At 39.6% G+C, this 18,310-nt stretch overlaps 1 protein-coding gene across 1 annotated transcript in view; it reads left to right on the plus strand.

Moving 5' to 3' along the window:
- The first annotated feature begins 316 nt into the window (after positions 1-316).
- The window catches only part of LOC149167436 (CBL-interacting protein kinase 32-like), a 75,471-nt gene continuing 57,477 nt past the window's right edge, over positions 317-18,310 (plus strand). Inside the window, exons 1-2 of the mRNA XM_089432980.1 lie at positions 317-912; positions 5,252-5,314. Of these exons, the coding sequence (XP_089289106.1) occupies positions 742-912; positions 5,252-5,314 (234 nt within the window). The 5' untranslated portion in view covers positions 317-741. The remainder of the gene's footprint in view (positions 913-5,251; positions 5,315-18,310) is intronic.

Raw genomic sequence — 18,310 nt, forward strand, 5'->3', positions numbered from 1 at the left:
TCTCATAATTGCTACCAAGTTGGATCTATGGGAAAGTAAACAGAAAAAGTTCAATCTATTTGTAATAATTTCTGTCTCGGGTTTCCTCGGAGGCTAGCATATATTAAGACCATGACCTGAACATATCCTCGGGAATCATGCAAAATCCCCATGAACATTTCACATCGAATATCCGTTCCGAAATTTCTCCACCTTTTTCAGTTAAGAATTTTTTACAAAGGGATTTTCTCTTATCAGTTGTACAATAGCCACCGAGCTTCTCGCGGGAATTAGGAATTTGCTATTAAACCAATTAGGAATTAGGAATTTGCTATTAAACCAATCACCAACCACACGGGGGTTGCATAAGAACCAAACAAAGATACACGGAAACACACTCGAATCTAACCACTTGGGTTGTCTTGGAGTAGCCTTCACGGCTGTGGGTCCGGCCTTGTTCTATCAATGCATGTTAGGATAACTTGTGTGTCGGTTCACGACTGTAATTTCCCATCAGCCAGTTGAAGGCCTGTGTTAATCCCGAGACTGCTGTTCGCGCTGTGCCGTGAGTAATTCCGAGACTGCCGAGTTGTTGATTTCTGATTTTATATTTCAGACTTCGTTATTCATTTTGGTGAGGAGTCGATTGGATTTGTAGATATCATGAATAAGGTTCTTTAACAGAGGCCTCAAGGCCCCAGGCCTGACGAAGAGTTGTGTGGTGTACTGGGCAAGATTGATCTCAAGTGGGGAATCAGAGTTATGAGCATGCAGAGTGTGAAAGCCCGAGTTGGCAAATATGAGGTGGGGCGTACTCTGGGGGAGGGCACTTTTGCTAAGGTCAAGTTTGGCAGGAATTCAGAGACCGGTGAGAGTGTGGCCATCAAGGTGCTGGATAAAGAGAAGGTGCTCAAGCACAAGATGATAGAACAGGTATGGTTGTGATGGTAAAAGAAATGCATGTGATAAGTGCGTCATTTCTTTTTTTTTTTAATAATTTTTCATGTGAAATTTGGGGCAGGTGCCTTTGTCATTGGTTTGCAGAGAATTTTGGTGAATATGGTTAGAGTTGGGATAAAAGGACTTGACCCAGTTGAATTTGCAACTGTCATCAATTAACCTATCCCAGAGTATTTCTTGGGCAAAATCTGGATTAGCCCAATATGCCATTCAATATGATTATTGATTAGTCTGAGAGAGAGTTAAAACCTTGTATCCTCTCAAAAATTTCCAACTGGGCCCCGATTCACTGGCAAGGTCAATGGAGTATATTCACCAGGTTCCATTCTTGCTGAGATCTACCCACTAGAATGGCAAATCAAAAGGGGATGAGTCTGGATGCGAATCTCGGACAATTTTTGGCATAATAGCTACCTCTCGGACCTTGCACCTTAAGCCTAAGCCAAAGGAGTTCGTGTTATTGGTGCAGCCTAGGACCTCGGGGCGTGTTTCTTGAAGCAACTCTGCAAGACAAATATCCTCCTACAAAAATCAGACTGAAGCATTAGCCTTTGCAATTCAGCTCATTTATAATTTAGCTTTTTCTTGCATGCATGTTATGAGAGATGAGATGAGATTTTATAGTTGTAAAGGCAATTTCCAGATCCCACAAGATAGGTATGAGCATTAGCCTTTGCACTTCAGCTCGTCTTTAATTCAACTTTTTCTTGCATGCATGCTATAAGAGATGAGATGAGATTTTATAGTTATACAAGCAATTCCCAGATCGCACAAGATAGGCATAAGCATTAACCTTTGCACTTCAGCTCATTTTTAATTTAGATTTTCTGGCATGCATTTTATGAGAGAGAAAATGATATTTTGTAGTTGTACAAGCAATTCTCAGATGCTACAAGATGGGCATCTCTGACTGTTATTTCCGACACACGTACCCACACAACACATCCGCCAGTTTTTCCCCTTGTATGGGAGATTAGTTATGCATCTTATAGAAATGGATTCCAGGACTGCTATGAGCAAAGCTGAAACTGCTGCGGATGCTGCCAGACCACGATGATGAAAAAATCTATACATTTTTGGTGTGAATCTACCATGCCACGGTGAGAATAGGGTGCCGAATAAGAATAGGGTTAGATTTAAATTTTGATCGCTGAGCTTTGCCAGCTCAAAATGAAAAAAATCATATTTATTTGGAGGATGTACACATCTACGATTTAGGTCTTTATTATTTCTTTTAATCAGATGCAGTGATGGTCAGATTTGCTCTCTCATAGACTGGCAGGCCTGCCTTTGCAGTGGTTGGTACACTGAGATGTTTGGAGTTTGGAATGATTTCTATGGGTTCCTGCCTGAAGCTGATTTGGGGCTGGCTTCTTTTCTTTTTGAGAGAGAACAACACTACCTTGGTTTTACCTATGTTCACTTCCATTCCCAATTCGCTGTAAAACTTCTCTAGTATTTGGAGATGTTTTGTAAGCTGTGTAATATTGTTGTGGCTAGAATGACATTATGCACAGAGGAGAACTTTCATTATAATAGTACTACGTTTACTCCTCTGCTCTTTTATTGATTCATTTCTCCAGTTTGTTAAGATATAGCTCGAGAGTGTTAGCAAGAGGGAGCAGCCTTGTTTTAACTGTAGTAGCGACATTGTATAATAATTTGAATTTGAATACTATTTGCTATGGAAAAAAATCCAGAATGGCTTCAATATTGAAGTGTACATCTCATATATATGGAAATATGCATTTTGTTCCAAATTTTAGAAGAATTTCAGCTTCAAGAATGCTCAATAAATGAGAAAAAAATAATTCACTTCTCGAAAGTTTTGCCATTAGTTTGTATTTGTAGATGTATTCAAGATTTTTTTTAATATTTTCGAGATTTTTGGGCTGTTTGTTCTTTGGGTTTGTGAGTCCATGAATTAAACATGTGATGTGTAGCAGGACAATCAAACGTAATTTGACCGTTTTATGCCTGTACTGTACAAAAAATGCAGCGAATTTTGTACTATTGCTGAATTTCCATGCAGCAAACGCCCATATGTCTGGATCTTGGTACTATGCTTTAAACCAATATCACTTCTGAACCTTTCAGATAAATCCTCTGGCTTTTGATCTGAGCTAAAACCTGTTTGTGTAACCTATGTATTGCAACCCTCCATTTGTCCAAAATCCCGAGCCCCAACTCTATGAGCGATTCCCATTTCTCTCTAGGCACCTTGTCAAACTTTCAAAGGCTTTGTTGAAGTAAACGAAGCAACACCGTAACTCCTCTTTGGCATTCCATATCTTCTCTATCATATGCCATAAAGTGGGGCAATGATCAACTATGGAATGCTTGGGCCTAAACCTGGCTTGCCCTATGGCCAGTTTCTTCTCCTCTTCTGCCCACATTCTAATTTTCTATCCAGGATCCCTCTTATCACCTTAGTGAGAATTGGAATAATCATGATGGTCTAGTTGTTTCCCTGGATCGTCAACCTCCAGCCCTGGACTTATTCACTTAGCCTTTTACATGATCCGGTTAATATACATGTTTATGAGGCAGTCCTATTATTGTATCCTTCTTTACTTTATTTTATCCTAGATTTAGCTGTGGCATTTTCTAGGAGTTGCATTTGCACTCCCACATTGTACTCGTATTGGTTGTATCCTTCTGTCCCATTGACCTATTTATGGTCATTTGTTGGACATTAATAAAATGATTTTGTCTTATTTATCTCCATGTTTAAAGATATGGCTTGTCATCCATTCTTCAGGAAAATCCGATGGAAACCATTTGGTTCCACAGATTGTTTTATGTTTATGTGATGGCAAGGCATTCTTGGCTGAAGGGTAGAGGGTGATGGCAAGACAAGTCAAGCCAGCAAGGGAAGCCCACTGCTTAGAGCACACACTTTATCATAAACCTCCCAGGTTATGATCTAGGGACATAGCACTAGATGGATGGAAACACATTAGACATTAAAGTTTGAGTTTATATTGCATTATGATGGATGTCTAAAATTTAAATTATTCTTTCCAGCATGCCTTGGTTCATTGATTGCTATTAATGGAAAAATTGACACCTGATACTTCATACCTTGTCCCAGTTATAGTGCACTTGCACAAGCTGCATCTCAGTCAGGTGCTTTGCATCCCCTACAGCAATAGAGAGAATGGCACATTCACTGCTTATTGCCTTTCGAAATTTGTTTTCACTGTTCAGCATTGTTGTTTTCATGAGTTCAATTTATCATTAGTGGTCTTCTGCACCTATAATTTCTTTAGTTTAGTGTAAAACTTGGTTGGGTTTTGTAAATAGTTAGTTGATTTAATTTATTCTTTAGTTTGGGTTTAGTAAACATAAACCGATGATAAAGAATGAAAATTAGTCATAATTCTTTTAAGACTCGAGTCCTTGGGTGATTGGTCCTTTATAAGTCAGTGTCAAGCATTGGCTTCATCACACTGTCTTTACCTGTGGATGAGTGGATGATTTGGCATCTAGCAGGAGTGTCTGGGATGTGCTCAATCATGAGACTATCCGGCATCTCCTTTTTGTGGAAACACCACTTCCATGCAACTTTTTGCGAGGCTAAAGTGCTGTTCAACCTAGCGGAAGCTTCTACACTCAGATGACATTTGGCTGTCCAGGTATCCACTGGAAGGCCATTTTTTTGGAAGATATAGAAACTATTGCAGTTGTGGCCAAGGTAGCTATGCCAGCTCTCCTTGTTTATTTAGGCAGAGGATCTGGTGTGATTTTTCTGTGGTGCCTGGATATGTCTCAGTTGATGCACATGCATATTGATTTTTAATATAATATACATCCATTTGCACAAAAGAAATAAATCTAGTAATACTAGTAGAAATACTAGATGTGTTCTATTGGTTGCGTGAAATTATAATTTTAACTCATGAATTGTATAACTGTTCTCTATTAACTTCCAAATCATTTGATTTTTAGAACTCAAGTTGTTTTGCTTTTCTACATCTAATTAGTTCTGATTTACAAGGGATCTGCAGAACTAATTTTATAATCTCCTTCATCGAAGCAATGCTTATGATGAAAGGTCTGGTTCTATATCTTTTAGTTAGTGGAAATATTAGGCACCTTTTCTGTGTTACCAGTACATCTTGACAAGGAAATTTTAAGTACTTTTAGAGTGACTTTGTGCTCATGTTTGTTTATCTTACATTTAGAATTTCACTGGAGAAACGAGAACATCTTTTTTATTTAAGATGCCTTGAGATTTATTTCCTGAGATCAAATATGCATGTTGTGAGGAGCTTCACCTGTGACTGATTTGGTACTATCACACATGCAGATAAAACGGGAAATATCAACCATGAAGTTGATTAAGCATCCAAATGTAGTCCAGCTGTATGAGGTAATTCTTCAGTTATTTTCCTTATAAACATTACCATGCACAATTAAAGTATGGGCTTGCTTTTAAATTTCTGAACCAAATGCTGTTGAAGCTATATAAAGAGTTGAATAGATGATTTATAAAGGCATATGAAGTTGATGATTTATAAATGCATATCTTGTCCAGAGCATTGGCATTACATTTGCCGAATTTTTTTTTCATGATCTAATTAGTTACAAGTGATTTTGTATCTGAGGAGAAAAGTTGTTAATGCATTTCACAGAAAACTTATTCTTTTTAATTATCAAATAAATCACATGAAGTGGAACTTAATAACAAGAAAGGTGTTATGGTTGCACATCTCAAGCCCTGCTACATCTTTGGAAAAGGACTCTGGCAGACATCTAAATATCACATACAATGTCTGAAAACAAGGAAAACACAAGGATGCCATAAACTAGCTCCCACAAATATCAAGCCTAGTAGCCTCTTCATTGTTTGCATTGTACCTCTTAGACATCTAAATGTCACATACGATATCTGAAAACAAGGAAAACACAAGTATGCCATAAAGTAACTCCCCAAATGTCATGCCTAGTGGTCTCTTCATTATTTGGACTCTGGCAGACATCTAAATCTCACATATGATATCTGAAAGCAAGGAGAACACAAGGATGCCATAAACTAACTCCCACAAATGTTATGGCTAGTAGCCTCTTCATTATTTCGATTGTACCTGTCAGCTTGGTTCCCCAATTCATCTTCTTCCCTTTGTTTTCCCCTTTTTGGGAGATTGCATTAGTGACTATCATAGATCCATCTTAACCCCATATCTATTAATCATGCAGAGGCATACAAAAAATCAAGTGCCAATCTCTAGGTTCTCTCCACTTAAAAGATCTAGGGATGAGTGTTGAAGTTTCTAAGTTTATTTAGTTAGAAACCTCCATGCACTTTATCTGATTTATTCCTACCTACTTGTTATTTTACTTAACAAGTTATTTACAATGTAAATACTGAAAATAAACACTAGTGCATGCTCAACATATTACAGATCAACAACTAATGATATCTGAAAGCAAGGAGAACACAAGGATGCCATAAACTAACTCCCACAAATGTTATGGCTAGTAGCCTCTTCATTATTTCAATTGTACCTGTCAGCTTGGTTCCCCAATTCATCTTCTTCCCTTTGTTTTCCCCTTTTTGGGAGATTGCATTAGTGACTATCATAGATCCATCTTAACCCCATATCTATTAATCATGCAGAGGCATACAAAAAATCAAGTGCCAATCTCTAGGTTCTCTCCACTTAAAAGATCTAGGGATGAGTGTTGAAGTTTCTAAGTTTATTTAGTTAGAAACCCGCCATGCACTTTATCTGATTTATTCCTACCTACTTGTTATTTTACTTAACAAGTTATTTACAATGTAAATACTGAAAATAAACACTAGTGCATGCTCAACATATTACAGATCAACAACTAAAGGAAATAGAAACAATCACACCATATGACACTATTATTTTTGGACCAATGTCCTCGGAAAAACCCAATGTGGGAAAATTGGTGCAGCTATCTGAGGGTTTTCTTATTAAGCAATATCAGAGTACAATCTGGGTGGCGAAACTGGCCTACCCAACAAAGAATTTCCTTGGCAGTAATACCTCTCAGTTTCTGACAAATCTCCTGGCTAAAACCTCGGATAATCCTTCCGGCAGCTACTCAGCACCAATCTGCCCCAGAAACCCTAGCGTCAGCCTCTCTTTGGATTGCGTCAGCCCCTCTCTGCCTAGCGCTGGCCCTGCATCACCCCGGATGGGTCCGCGTCAACCTTAGGAGGCCCTGTGTCAGCCCTCTGGCCCTCTGCGTCAGCAAGGCTGGCCTCTCTGAGGCCTTGTGCAGTTCCCGTTGCCTCTGCATGGCCCTGCGTAAGCCCTGGTTGGCTTTGCATCACTCTCCCCGGCTACTACGCTGCTCTCCCCGCATTATCTCTGCCTCTCTGTCTCTCAGTACTCAATGCCCCTCAGCTGCAACTCTCGATCACTGATTCTATCTTTCCTAGCAAACCCCACTCTAGAGAATAGAATGACTGATCACTCTGGTGTCTTCTCCAAGTGACCCTCAAGCCTCCTCTTATACTTTTCCTGTTGACATATCAACGATCGAGATTAAGTCCCTAATCAACAACTAAGATTAGATCTGGCTTGATCCATGTCTTTTGGACCTTTCTAACACAATTTCATATTAATACACATTAATATTTTATTTTCCTCGAGTTTAGACTTAGGGACTCCATTAAAAATATTAATTATTTTAATATCTCCTGAATTGTTTAGAATTTGCCCAAACCCTTTCTGGGTATTGGAGATCTCATGTGCCCCAACCTCTCCACCAAACTTCGTGGCTAGAGCACATCCGATGCTACCCCAAATCAACACTCCCTCTTAGTGATGATTGTGCTCTAGCAATACTCCTTACTGAGTATTACTCTGATCATCCGGCATCGGTCTCTGTGCTGATGCTAGGCTTGCTGCCCACCATCCTCTGCACTGCTGCATCCTGTACTGTTGCACATGGTTCTGTCACTGCCACTGCTGCATTTGTACGACAACTCCCCCTGCATCCGTGTTGCTGCTGGTCCTTTCTCCTAGCGCTGCATTAGCACTACACCTCCTCTCATCATGCTGCATCGTGCTGCCCATTGTTGCACTGCAACTCAGTTATTGATAAGTAAGTAACCGATCATCCAATCTGATCTCCTTGTTGGGTTAGAGACATCCGCTGATGCTGAAGCTCCCTTTGTCGCTGACAAGTGCTCCTTCTCTGACCTCTGCCCTGCTGCAATAACTCCCTACATCTCGCATCGTTGCACACCTCTCTGTGCCATCCTGCATTGGTGCAACACCCCTACACTCCTGTGCCTTTCGCATTGCTGCAGCCTGCTAGCCTCGCGCTGCCTCGGGACTCTTGCACTGTAGCTCTGTCTGCTGCTCCATCTGCATCCATCTCTACCCGACTCAGCCAGTTCTGCTACTCCTTTTCGGGTCACTTGTAGCAAGGTCTAATCCAAGAGGCTGTGTACCTCGAGGATCTTACCCCTCATCGCCTGTAGTCCGCCTGACTATAGCTCGATGTCTCCCCACTTCTTCTCAAGTGGTGTGTGTGCACTCATGGCATAGTCATTGTCTATCAAAACTTCCTTCTCTGCCCGTGCTGGCGCTGCCTTAGTCTCGGAAGACTCTCCCTTACTCTTCTTCCTTGAACACTGGGTCGCATAATGACCCAGCTTCCACAGTGGAAACACTTGATCTTGGAGAGATATTTCTTCTTCCTCTTTTCCTGCTTTCCCTCAGATGCTAGGGCAACATCTTCCTCCTCCTGCTTGACTTTGATCCCCTTGCTGCTGCTACCCGTCTTCGACAACCGTCTGATCTCTTCCTAGCGAAGAGCTGCCCACATCTCGTCCCAAGGTTGGAGAGTCCCTCTGCCTAGTATACTCTGGACAAATACCTCCCAGTTTTCTGAGACAACATTTAGGGTTGTCCTCACCATCAACTCCTGATCAGGTGTCGCTTCTATAGTAGTCAACTGATCTCGGATCTTATTTAGTCCTCCGAGGAAGGTGTCAATTGTCTCTCCCTTCTTCATCTGATATGACCTCAACTGATTCTCAAGTAGCATTCTTCTCTGCACAGAAGTATGCTGGTACAAGTTCTTGAGAGCCTTCCACATCTCAAATGCTGTTTCCTTCTCGGTTATGTGTGGTACTACATGATCCTTGACTCCGTCAAGGATGATGTTCTTGGTCCTTGCCATTGCCTCCTCGTACTTGTCGTTATCATTGGGGTCGACTGGGATAGCTATTACCTTCAAGGCAAAGTTCTTGACACGATTTCTGTCAAGTACGGATAAGATTTTGGCCTTCCAGACTGCGAAGTTCAACACTCCGTCCAGTCTATCCTGTTCTCTTACTTCATGTAGTGCCATAATGCTCCTTTACTTCCCTCCTGGAAGTTCTCTGTTCGACTCCCTTGAGTCTCTACTTCCCGTCTGGAAGTTCTCTTTTGGACTCCCTCTGAGCCCTGATTTCGCTCCCGGAAATCCTTCTACCGCTGTCGAGATGCCCCCTACCCTGATCGTCTTGTGCAACCGCACCACTGATCCGGGTTCCTCGGCTAGAAGCCCTCAGTCGCAGCTCCTCTTGGCCTTGCTTTGTCAAGTACTGTTCTGACTACAGTACCTCACCGGCTCCACTCTGCAATATTACCACAGCGTTCTAAACCCCAACACCTTGAAGGTGAGAGCTCCTAGGCTCTGCGTAATCCTGGCACCAGCAACCTGGCCTCCTCAGCCAACTGCATCAACTCTCCCAGCGATTGCGTGGCTCCGCGTGAGGCTCCCTTTGCCTTACTTAGCCTTTCCGCTGCCTCTTCTCGGCTCACCCTTGATGATGCAGTGACTATGTCACCCTTCCGTTGTTGCTGCTCTGCTAGAAACAACTTATGTCACCTCGAGACCGCTGTTTTCTGCTGCTATTGCTCCGCTCGGCTGATGTCTTTAGTCCTCCTGTGATCTGCAATCACGCTCTGATACAGATTGTAGATCACTTTATCTGATTTATTCCTACCTACTTGTTATTTTACTTAACAAGTTATTTACAATGTAAATATTGAAAATAAACACTAGTGCATGCTCAACATATTACAGATCAACAACTAAAGGAAGCATAAACAATCACACCATATGACACCATTATTTTTGGACCAATGTCCCCAGAAAAACCTAATGTGGGAAAACCCGTGTAGCTATCTGAGGGTTTTCTTATTAAGCAATATCAGAGTACAATTTTGGTGCCGAAACTGGCCTACCCAACAAAGAATTTCCTTGGCAGTGATACCTCTCAGTTTTTGACAAATCTCCTGGCTGAAACCCCGAATAATCCTTCCGGTGGTTACTCAGCACCAATCTGCCCCAGAAACCCTAGCGTCAACCTCTCTCTGGACTCCATCAGCCCCTCTCTGCCTAGCGTTGGCCCTACGTCACCCCGGATGGGTCTGTGTCAGCCTTAGGAGGTCCTGCATCAGCGCTCTGGCCCTCTGCGTCAGCAACGCTAGCCTCTCTGAGGCTCTGCGCAGCTCTCGACTGCCTCTGCGTGGCCCTGGTTGGCTTTGCGTCACTCTCCCCGGCTACTACGCTGCTCTCTCGACACTATCTCTGCCTCTCTGTCTCTCAGTGCTCAATGCCCTTCAACTGCAACTCTCGATCACTGATTCTATCTCTCTTAGCAAACTCCGCTCTAGAGAATAGAATGACTAATCACTCTGGTGTCTTCTCCAAGTGACCTTCAAGCCTCTTCTTATACTTTTCATGTTGACATATCAACGACTGAGATTAAGTCCTTAATCAACGACTAAGATTAGATCTGGCTTGATCCATGTTTTTTGGACCATTCTAACACAGTTTCATATTAATACATATTAATATTTTAGTTTCCCTAAGTTTAGACTTAGGAACACCATTAAAAATATTAATTATTTTAATATCCTTTGAACTGTTTAGAATCTGCCCAAACTCTTTCTGGGTATTAGAGATCTCATGTGCCCCAACATCTCCACCAAATTTCGTGGCTAGAGCACATCCGTTGCTACCCCGAATCAACAATGAGATACACTATGTTAGGGTTTGTTTATTTTATGTCAATTAATTAAAAGAATTAAAAGATTGGTTCTTTCTATTGACATTGAATGTTTTTTTTTCATGTTAGTTTATTAGAGCTACAATTATCACACACACCGAGATCTCCTGTCCGCAAGTTGCAGAATGCACTTTGCTTCACTTGGTACAATGAGGGATGGGAGCATGCTTTTCTGTGTTAATTTCCTAACCCCAACAACCTAGCCAATCACTACCTAGCAGATTCCTTGCAGTAAATATTCAATTATTATGCAAATCTATTGAATAAAAGACGCAATTGGGATCTTAACACATAAACAAAATAATTAGTGGAAGAAAATTAAATCACACGTCAATATCACACACACAAATATTTTTTCCCTTCAAATCAATTTTTCATTCAAATAACTTTAGAATTTACAAGGGATCCCTTCTTGGGATAATGGCTCACATACAACAAGAATCTGGAAATAATCTAGTTGATCAAACCCTCTGCAGATGATCTGGATCCTTCCTTTGTTACCCTTCACACTCTTCCTTCAACCCTGCACGCTTGAATGGAAGTCCTTCCCCACCCAATCTCTGAGATCTCACTCTCATTGTGTCTTGTGCTTAAGATGTTTTTTCTGCCTTAGCCTAACCTTTTATAAGTTTGAGTTATTCACTGAATTTGCAATCCTAATTTCCAAAGAGATTGACAATCGAGATTAGATTTCAACTTCACTTGAGATCAATGGTTGAGATTCATCTAATTAACTAATGCAAATAACCTTTGAATTTCAATATATTAACTCACTTTTTCTTATAAAAGTCAGTTACTTTAATTATTAAGGTAATTGCTAAGGCTAAGGTTAAGGATCATGTTACCTTTGCAAGTTGTGTGTTAAAATGGCGAAGTTCCAAACCACGTGACAAAATTCGAGTGGAAATTGCGCAGGTCACCCACTGTCACCTCAACAACCTATTTTGCCTCTCTAGGCCGACTCTCCTTCGGCTTTGAGGGGGGCTCCCCTATAGATCATAAGGGTTTAGATAATATGAAGCAAGGCGATATCACAAATAACCCTAGGGATTGGAATGGTTTTATGAAGTAGGAAAGGGAATAAGGGCGATGGAAGGATGTAGAGACCAATGCTAATATTCTAGGGCAATAAGCATGGTTGCAATCACAACCCCCTCTTTGTCAGCGCTTCCTTTAGGATTGGATGGGTGACAAGTTGGGGGCATAGTATTCAAAACCGGCCTAGCTAACGGTTACTGGTCTAACCGGCCGGTTAGTAGGCCCACCAGTTGAAACCGGCCAAAAAACCTTGTCAGAGGGGTGACTTCACCAAATTTTGCAGCTAACCGGCTGGTTTAGGACGGAACTGGCTGGTTTGTATCAAACTAGCTGGTTCCGTCCTAAACCGGCTGGTTAGGAGGCACGCCCACCGTGAGCCCAAAAAGCGACTTTTTCACTGTGTTTTAGGGTTTTGGAGGGAAACTAAGGGTGCTTTCCCTCCAAAAATACTCTCTCCAAGCCTTTAAGAGGCCCCTCTCCCTCTCATTTGTCTCACACATCTCATTTGGAGTGTTTGTGAGTTTGCTTGGGAGCTTGGAGAGTGTTGAGTTTTCGCTGGAGTAGTGGAACAACAGAGTTTAAGCTAAGTAGTAGGCATCATGCCTCCAAAAGCCAGAGACACTGTATGGGCTCATTGTGATGTGATTGATGGCAAAATGATTTGCAAATATTGCCAAAAATCCATTCAAGGAGGGGGTATTAACATGTTCAAGCAACAATTGGGTGGGATAGGAGGCCATGTAAAGCCATGTGGAGCACCAAATGAAATAATAGGGCATATTAGGGCAGAATACCGTCAGAAGTTTGAGACTCAACTCACTGAACCAATAGAGAAGTTTGTGACTTCAAAGTTTGGGAGTCGAGACTCAACCAACTGAGTTTGATCATGATGACTCATGAAAAGTTTCAAGTGATAATGTTGATCACTATTATAGTATTATCATATATGTAGACTTGAGTCTTGTAGTAGGCCACTGGCCCCATAGTTTGTAGGCTTTGTTTTTGTACTCTAGAGGCCATTTAGAGCCTCATTGCTTATGTATTTCGTCGATGATATGTATTGCACTCGGTGCCATTTTGATATATTCACCTTTACATGGTATATAAATGAGCAATTTTTTGTCTCTATTGGCTTGGAATCATGGTTTTAAATCTTAAAAATAGTTTTTTCATTAAAAATTAATTATTTAATGTATTTTTCTAAAACTGGTTCGTTCAGACCAAACCAGTTCCGGTTAGACCGGTTCTGGTCGGTAAACCGGTTCATTAGGTGGACCGTTCCGGTCATCGGTTCCAGTTTTAAAAACACTAGTTGGGGGTGAAACTATTCCACTCAGGCCAATCTAGGCTAACCTGCAGAGAATTCGACTTCACTAGGAGGACCTACTCATTCGAGGTGTCCCAACCACTATACAAACTGTTGTCACCAATATCCCACAAGTTTGTGTAAAGATTCCCCCTAAAAAGGATTATCCAACCTTGAAAATGTGTATTCTTGGTGAGAGTTAAGGGTGAGATGAAGCCCCTAGAAGCCTAGACCTCCCCTTCTCAGTGATCGTGTCACTCAATGGATCGGTAAAACAATTTTTTGATCACTGATTTATCCCTTCAAAAAATAAGCAAGAACTAAAAAAAGCAGCATAGAAAGATCAATTCGAAACAACATTGATAAACCAAGAAGATTTTTATTAGTCCCTAGGGAGAGGGATATTCCCGCTCTCCAACCATGATTACAAAATGAGAAAAACCCCTTTTTTAATAGACTCTAACTCCTTTAAAATAAAATAATATTGTTTTCATGAAGGACGTAGCCTTAAAAGACTAAGTCACTTTAAAAGTAATAAAACAAGCTAAGTGGACAAAACCACATTTACAATGAAGATAAATAATATTAGGCCCACAACCTTAAGAAAATAATGTTTTAACTCACACCCAGCTCTCTTTGAAATGGTCCCTTTGACGAAATGAACATGCTTTGCAACATCTGGCTCGATATGGCCAATAATTATTTAATTGCTTGGAGATAATGCCCAATGTCCCAGAAAGAAGCAGACCCATTATTAATGGCCGCATTCCGCTTTAAAGCTTTTTTCGAAAAATCCCGTGCGTTGCATGGAGAAGCCACGACTTAACTTTCGGGATATACGGCCCACAACTCTGTAATCAATAGGAAACACCCACCTATGCGTGAGTTGACCCTGAGTAATGTGTAGTGTCGTAACAGCACAATCTTTGGCCTTTGGGCTTGCATACTTCAACAAAATTCCCCTATGGTTGATATGCAACGAAATTCCCCTGTAGTGGATCCAATTTGAGAGGCTAGAAATTATATGCCATTTCACAACAGAGATTTACCGTTTTGAAACCCTCGTTGTCCAGCCAGCCGAAAATAAAATGGTAAACTGTCGTTCATCTCCCGTAGCTAGGGTAATTGCTTCCGCCCTTGAGCTGCGAGTTCCAGAAATTGCCGTTGCCTTTTCTCTCTAAAAAGCACGTTATCCCGTAGCCATCTCTTCACAAGTGAAGGAGAAGCTTTTTCTTGATGAATGGAGGCTGAAACTCAAATAAAGCAGATGCCCGTGGGGATAGTCGTGATGAAATGTCTTGAACGGAAACACTTTCAGCATGCAAACCATGGATTTCATGTAATAGGGCGTACAACTTCAGGAATATTTTCTATAAGCCCCTCAGGTAGAAGGATCACCCTGTGACACTAATCTTGCTCTGCCCTGTCCTGAACTGCATCACAAATCTGTGTTGTCAAATAAAAAAGGTTCATTTCTGATGTGGCCACTTCCTTGCCAAGTATTACCATGTGAGGATGTGACTGTAAGGCACACTCCAGAGCAAGATGGGAGGCCTTTCTGCCCATCAGTCGAATAAAGTAATAACACTTATCTGCAGATAATACATTGATGCAAATACTGCTAATATGTTGTGCATTCACCTTTCATATTGTGTCAAAACCAACATCCGTTTCCACAAACATGTTCTTGAGGTCTTCATTTAATGTTATAGGAAGTCTAATTTCCTTTGTTTGAGATCCTGATTAAGCAAATGTCTAAGCTGATTGGGTTGCATCAGTGTAAGATATGACACCTCCAATGATAAGAAGTCCATCCAAGTTCAAAGCTTGGCATGCAACTAATTTAGCATTCACTTGTGGAGTTGTCCTTATCTGATCTTTGTTCTATTATGGCCACCTGGAGATTACTGTCCATAAAAGACCACTCCCACTCTGTTGCCTTATCTTTAAGTTTAGATAGATGCACCATAATATAGTAGTGCCCCAAAACATCTGCCTCTCATTCTGTTTTTGCCCTTGACAATGCCCTCAATTGTCGCAAGAGAAGAACATCATCATAGGCGAAAAATTAGAGAGGCTCTTGAGATTATGAAGGATCCGCATAATCTCAATAGGGACAATGGCATCGAGATCAGTAGTAGCTGGTTTCCCTTAATCAGAGAAATTATGACCTCCAATGCTTCCTAGGTTTGCCCTCAATAGGTAATTTCCTTTTTTTTTTTTTTAATTAATCAAACTCAAGGCATTAATAATTAATATTCAAATATAATAATTATTAATCTACTAAATTATTAATATTAATAATTAAGTAGTAGATAATTCATAATTTGTACTATTATTAATTATGACTATTCATTATAAATTACTACTTATGAAAAATTATTATTAATTATCTCTGATTATTATTATAGATTATAAACTATTAGTATTATCATTAATTCATAAAATTAAGAATAAGTCCAATTAACCCTAAAATAATCTAATTAATATTCAAATTAATTAATAATCTCATTAATTTTAATAAATTAACTCATTATTATTATTATTTAGTATAACATAACACTTACTAATTATTACTATTATTTATTATTTATTTATAAATAACTATTAACAATGATTATTTATAACAATTTTAATACTTACTATTAATTTTTTTTTTTTTTTTTTTTTGTAAACTAAGGAGGTACCATTCATTTCCATTACTTCGAGTTGAAACCGTTACATTTTCATGGTGGCCTCAACCCGCCCCGATGGGAAACCGGGTCTGTTGGCCACCTTAAGTTTTTTACAGCCATCCAGAAACAAAAAATCCTAATTCTTCTTGTCCATGCTATGTAAACTATACATTCAAAAAGATTACTACTGTCTCTTGTTTGCATTCTTAACTAAAAATAGAAACTACTATTTATTATTTTTATTAATTATCATAAATTATTATTATCAATTATTTTTAGATGATTAATAAATTTAACTACAAGAAATTATTATTATAAATTATTATATACAAAAATAAATTAAATTAAGTTATTGTATACAAAATTATTATTTATTAAGAAAAATTATTAATTATTAAGTGAGAAAATATTTTACTAAGTAATTTCACCTTTTATTATTAATATTATTTATCATCAAAAATCAATATTATATGATTAAAATAAAAATAAAACCTAATTTAATAAAAATTAAATATTTTGATAATATTAATTATTATACAGCCGACCTTCAACCTTTTTTTTCCTTAAACCAATACAGCTTACCTCATAACTATTTATATCTCACTATCAAGTTCTTCTTCTATCAACACTCAATACTGTTGGGATTTGAAACATTGACAGCAAAATGGTTTTTACTGTGGGTTCTCTGGTTACTAAAGATGTCTGTCGATCAACTAACGTAGGCAAACGTGGAGATAATTCAAGACTCTCAACACGATCAACTTCAGCCATAATTTGTAGTGCTGATAGTTGTATCCCATCATCCCTTCCGACAGGATAATTATGAATTAGGTAGTCATGCTGAGCCTGGATGTATGGTAGCTGTACTGTATAGAAAATTGCAGGCCCAACCCAGTTTGAGCTTTAGAAATGACATTAGTTTAATGCCCAACCCAACATAGATTTATGCTGCTGTTTTTAAACATGAATATTTGCTAAAACATGAAACACATAGGCCTACTCTACTCTTTCACTTTCACTAACAATTTTGGTCCAAAGACCCTGGAAAAACCCCAAAGGGAAAACCAGTGAGAGACAGATATTTTTATTTTTTATCAGAGAAATTTACAACATTAAATGACAACAATAATTTCTACTTATCTCCCTTGAAATTTGTGCACTGAATTTCCTTGGAGAATGTGCCATAGCTGCTTTTTTAATTTCTTGACTGATTGCCTTGATTTCTGTGCTCTTCTCACTCAAATTCATGCCAATTAACTCTCTGCCAGTCCCTCAAAATCTGTGCACAACTCCCTCTGAAATCTCAGCCCCGAAAATCATGCCCAGCTCACACAGAATATTATGCTGGCTGTCTTGAAATTTGCGCAGCACTGACCCTTAAATTCTGTGCCTGTCAGACTTCAATAAATGTGGCCTAGACCCTTGAATTTTGAGCTAGTCCTCACAGCGATAAATGCCTGTCAGTCCCTAGATTTTTGTGCTTGTTCTCTGCAATAAATGAAGCCTAGATTGCCTTGGAAATTGTGCCAATGCTCAGGCAAATAACCAGGAAGATCTCTCGGGTTTCAAGACTCCTGTCCTTAAATTTTATGCTGATTTCCTTGTTGCTGTATTGTGTACTCTGTCCTTTCTCTGCTGTACAGTCCGTTCTCCTCTAACTTTGGTCGCTTAACTTCCTTTTCTTCTCTTCTTCAACTCTTCTGAAGAAATGCGCGAATGGTGCCTTTTCCCCTTTGCTCTCTCCTATTTGTTCTCTCATTAAGAAGAGAAACCTAACCCGAAGATCTAATGGCTGAGATCTAAATGTTTTAAAACTCCGACTCCAATACCGACTCAGCCGAGGGTTGACTCTGACTCTGACTCCGACTCGGGATCGAGTCGGCCGGCTCGATTTCAATGACTCGGTCGTTGTAAAAAATACATTATATATATATATTTAAAAAAAAAAAAAAAAAAAAAAAAAAACATAATTTTAAAGATTTTCATTCATGTTTCCAAACACACAGCATTAGAATATAGATGGAAGACAACATATGATCAAAGTAGGCTAATGAATATATCCATTATATCAAAATGGCACCTAGTGCATTGTTCAATACATACATGATCAAACAAAAACACATAACCAAGGAGGCTAGAAATGGCCTCGACAACAAAAGTAAACTGTGACCAGTACCACTGGCTAGTAGCTACTGCCAGAGGAGCCAAGATCATGTGGATCAATCTTTGGATCATCATCAGAGTCAGACGGGGGGCCCCATGGCTCCTTCTCATCATCATCTCCAATTGCAACTGTAGAAG

This window comes from Pinus tabuliformis, chromosome 5_1 (assembly GCF_031772625.1).
Source record: "Pinus tabuliformis cultivar Carrire ecotype Pingquan chromosome 5_1, CPIR1, whole genome shotgun sequence".
Taxonomy (NCBI): Eukaryota; Viridiplantae; Streptophyta; class Pinopsida; order Pinales; family Pinaceae; genus Pinus; species Pinus tabuliformis.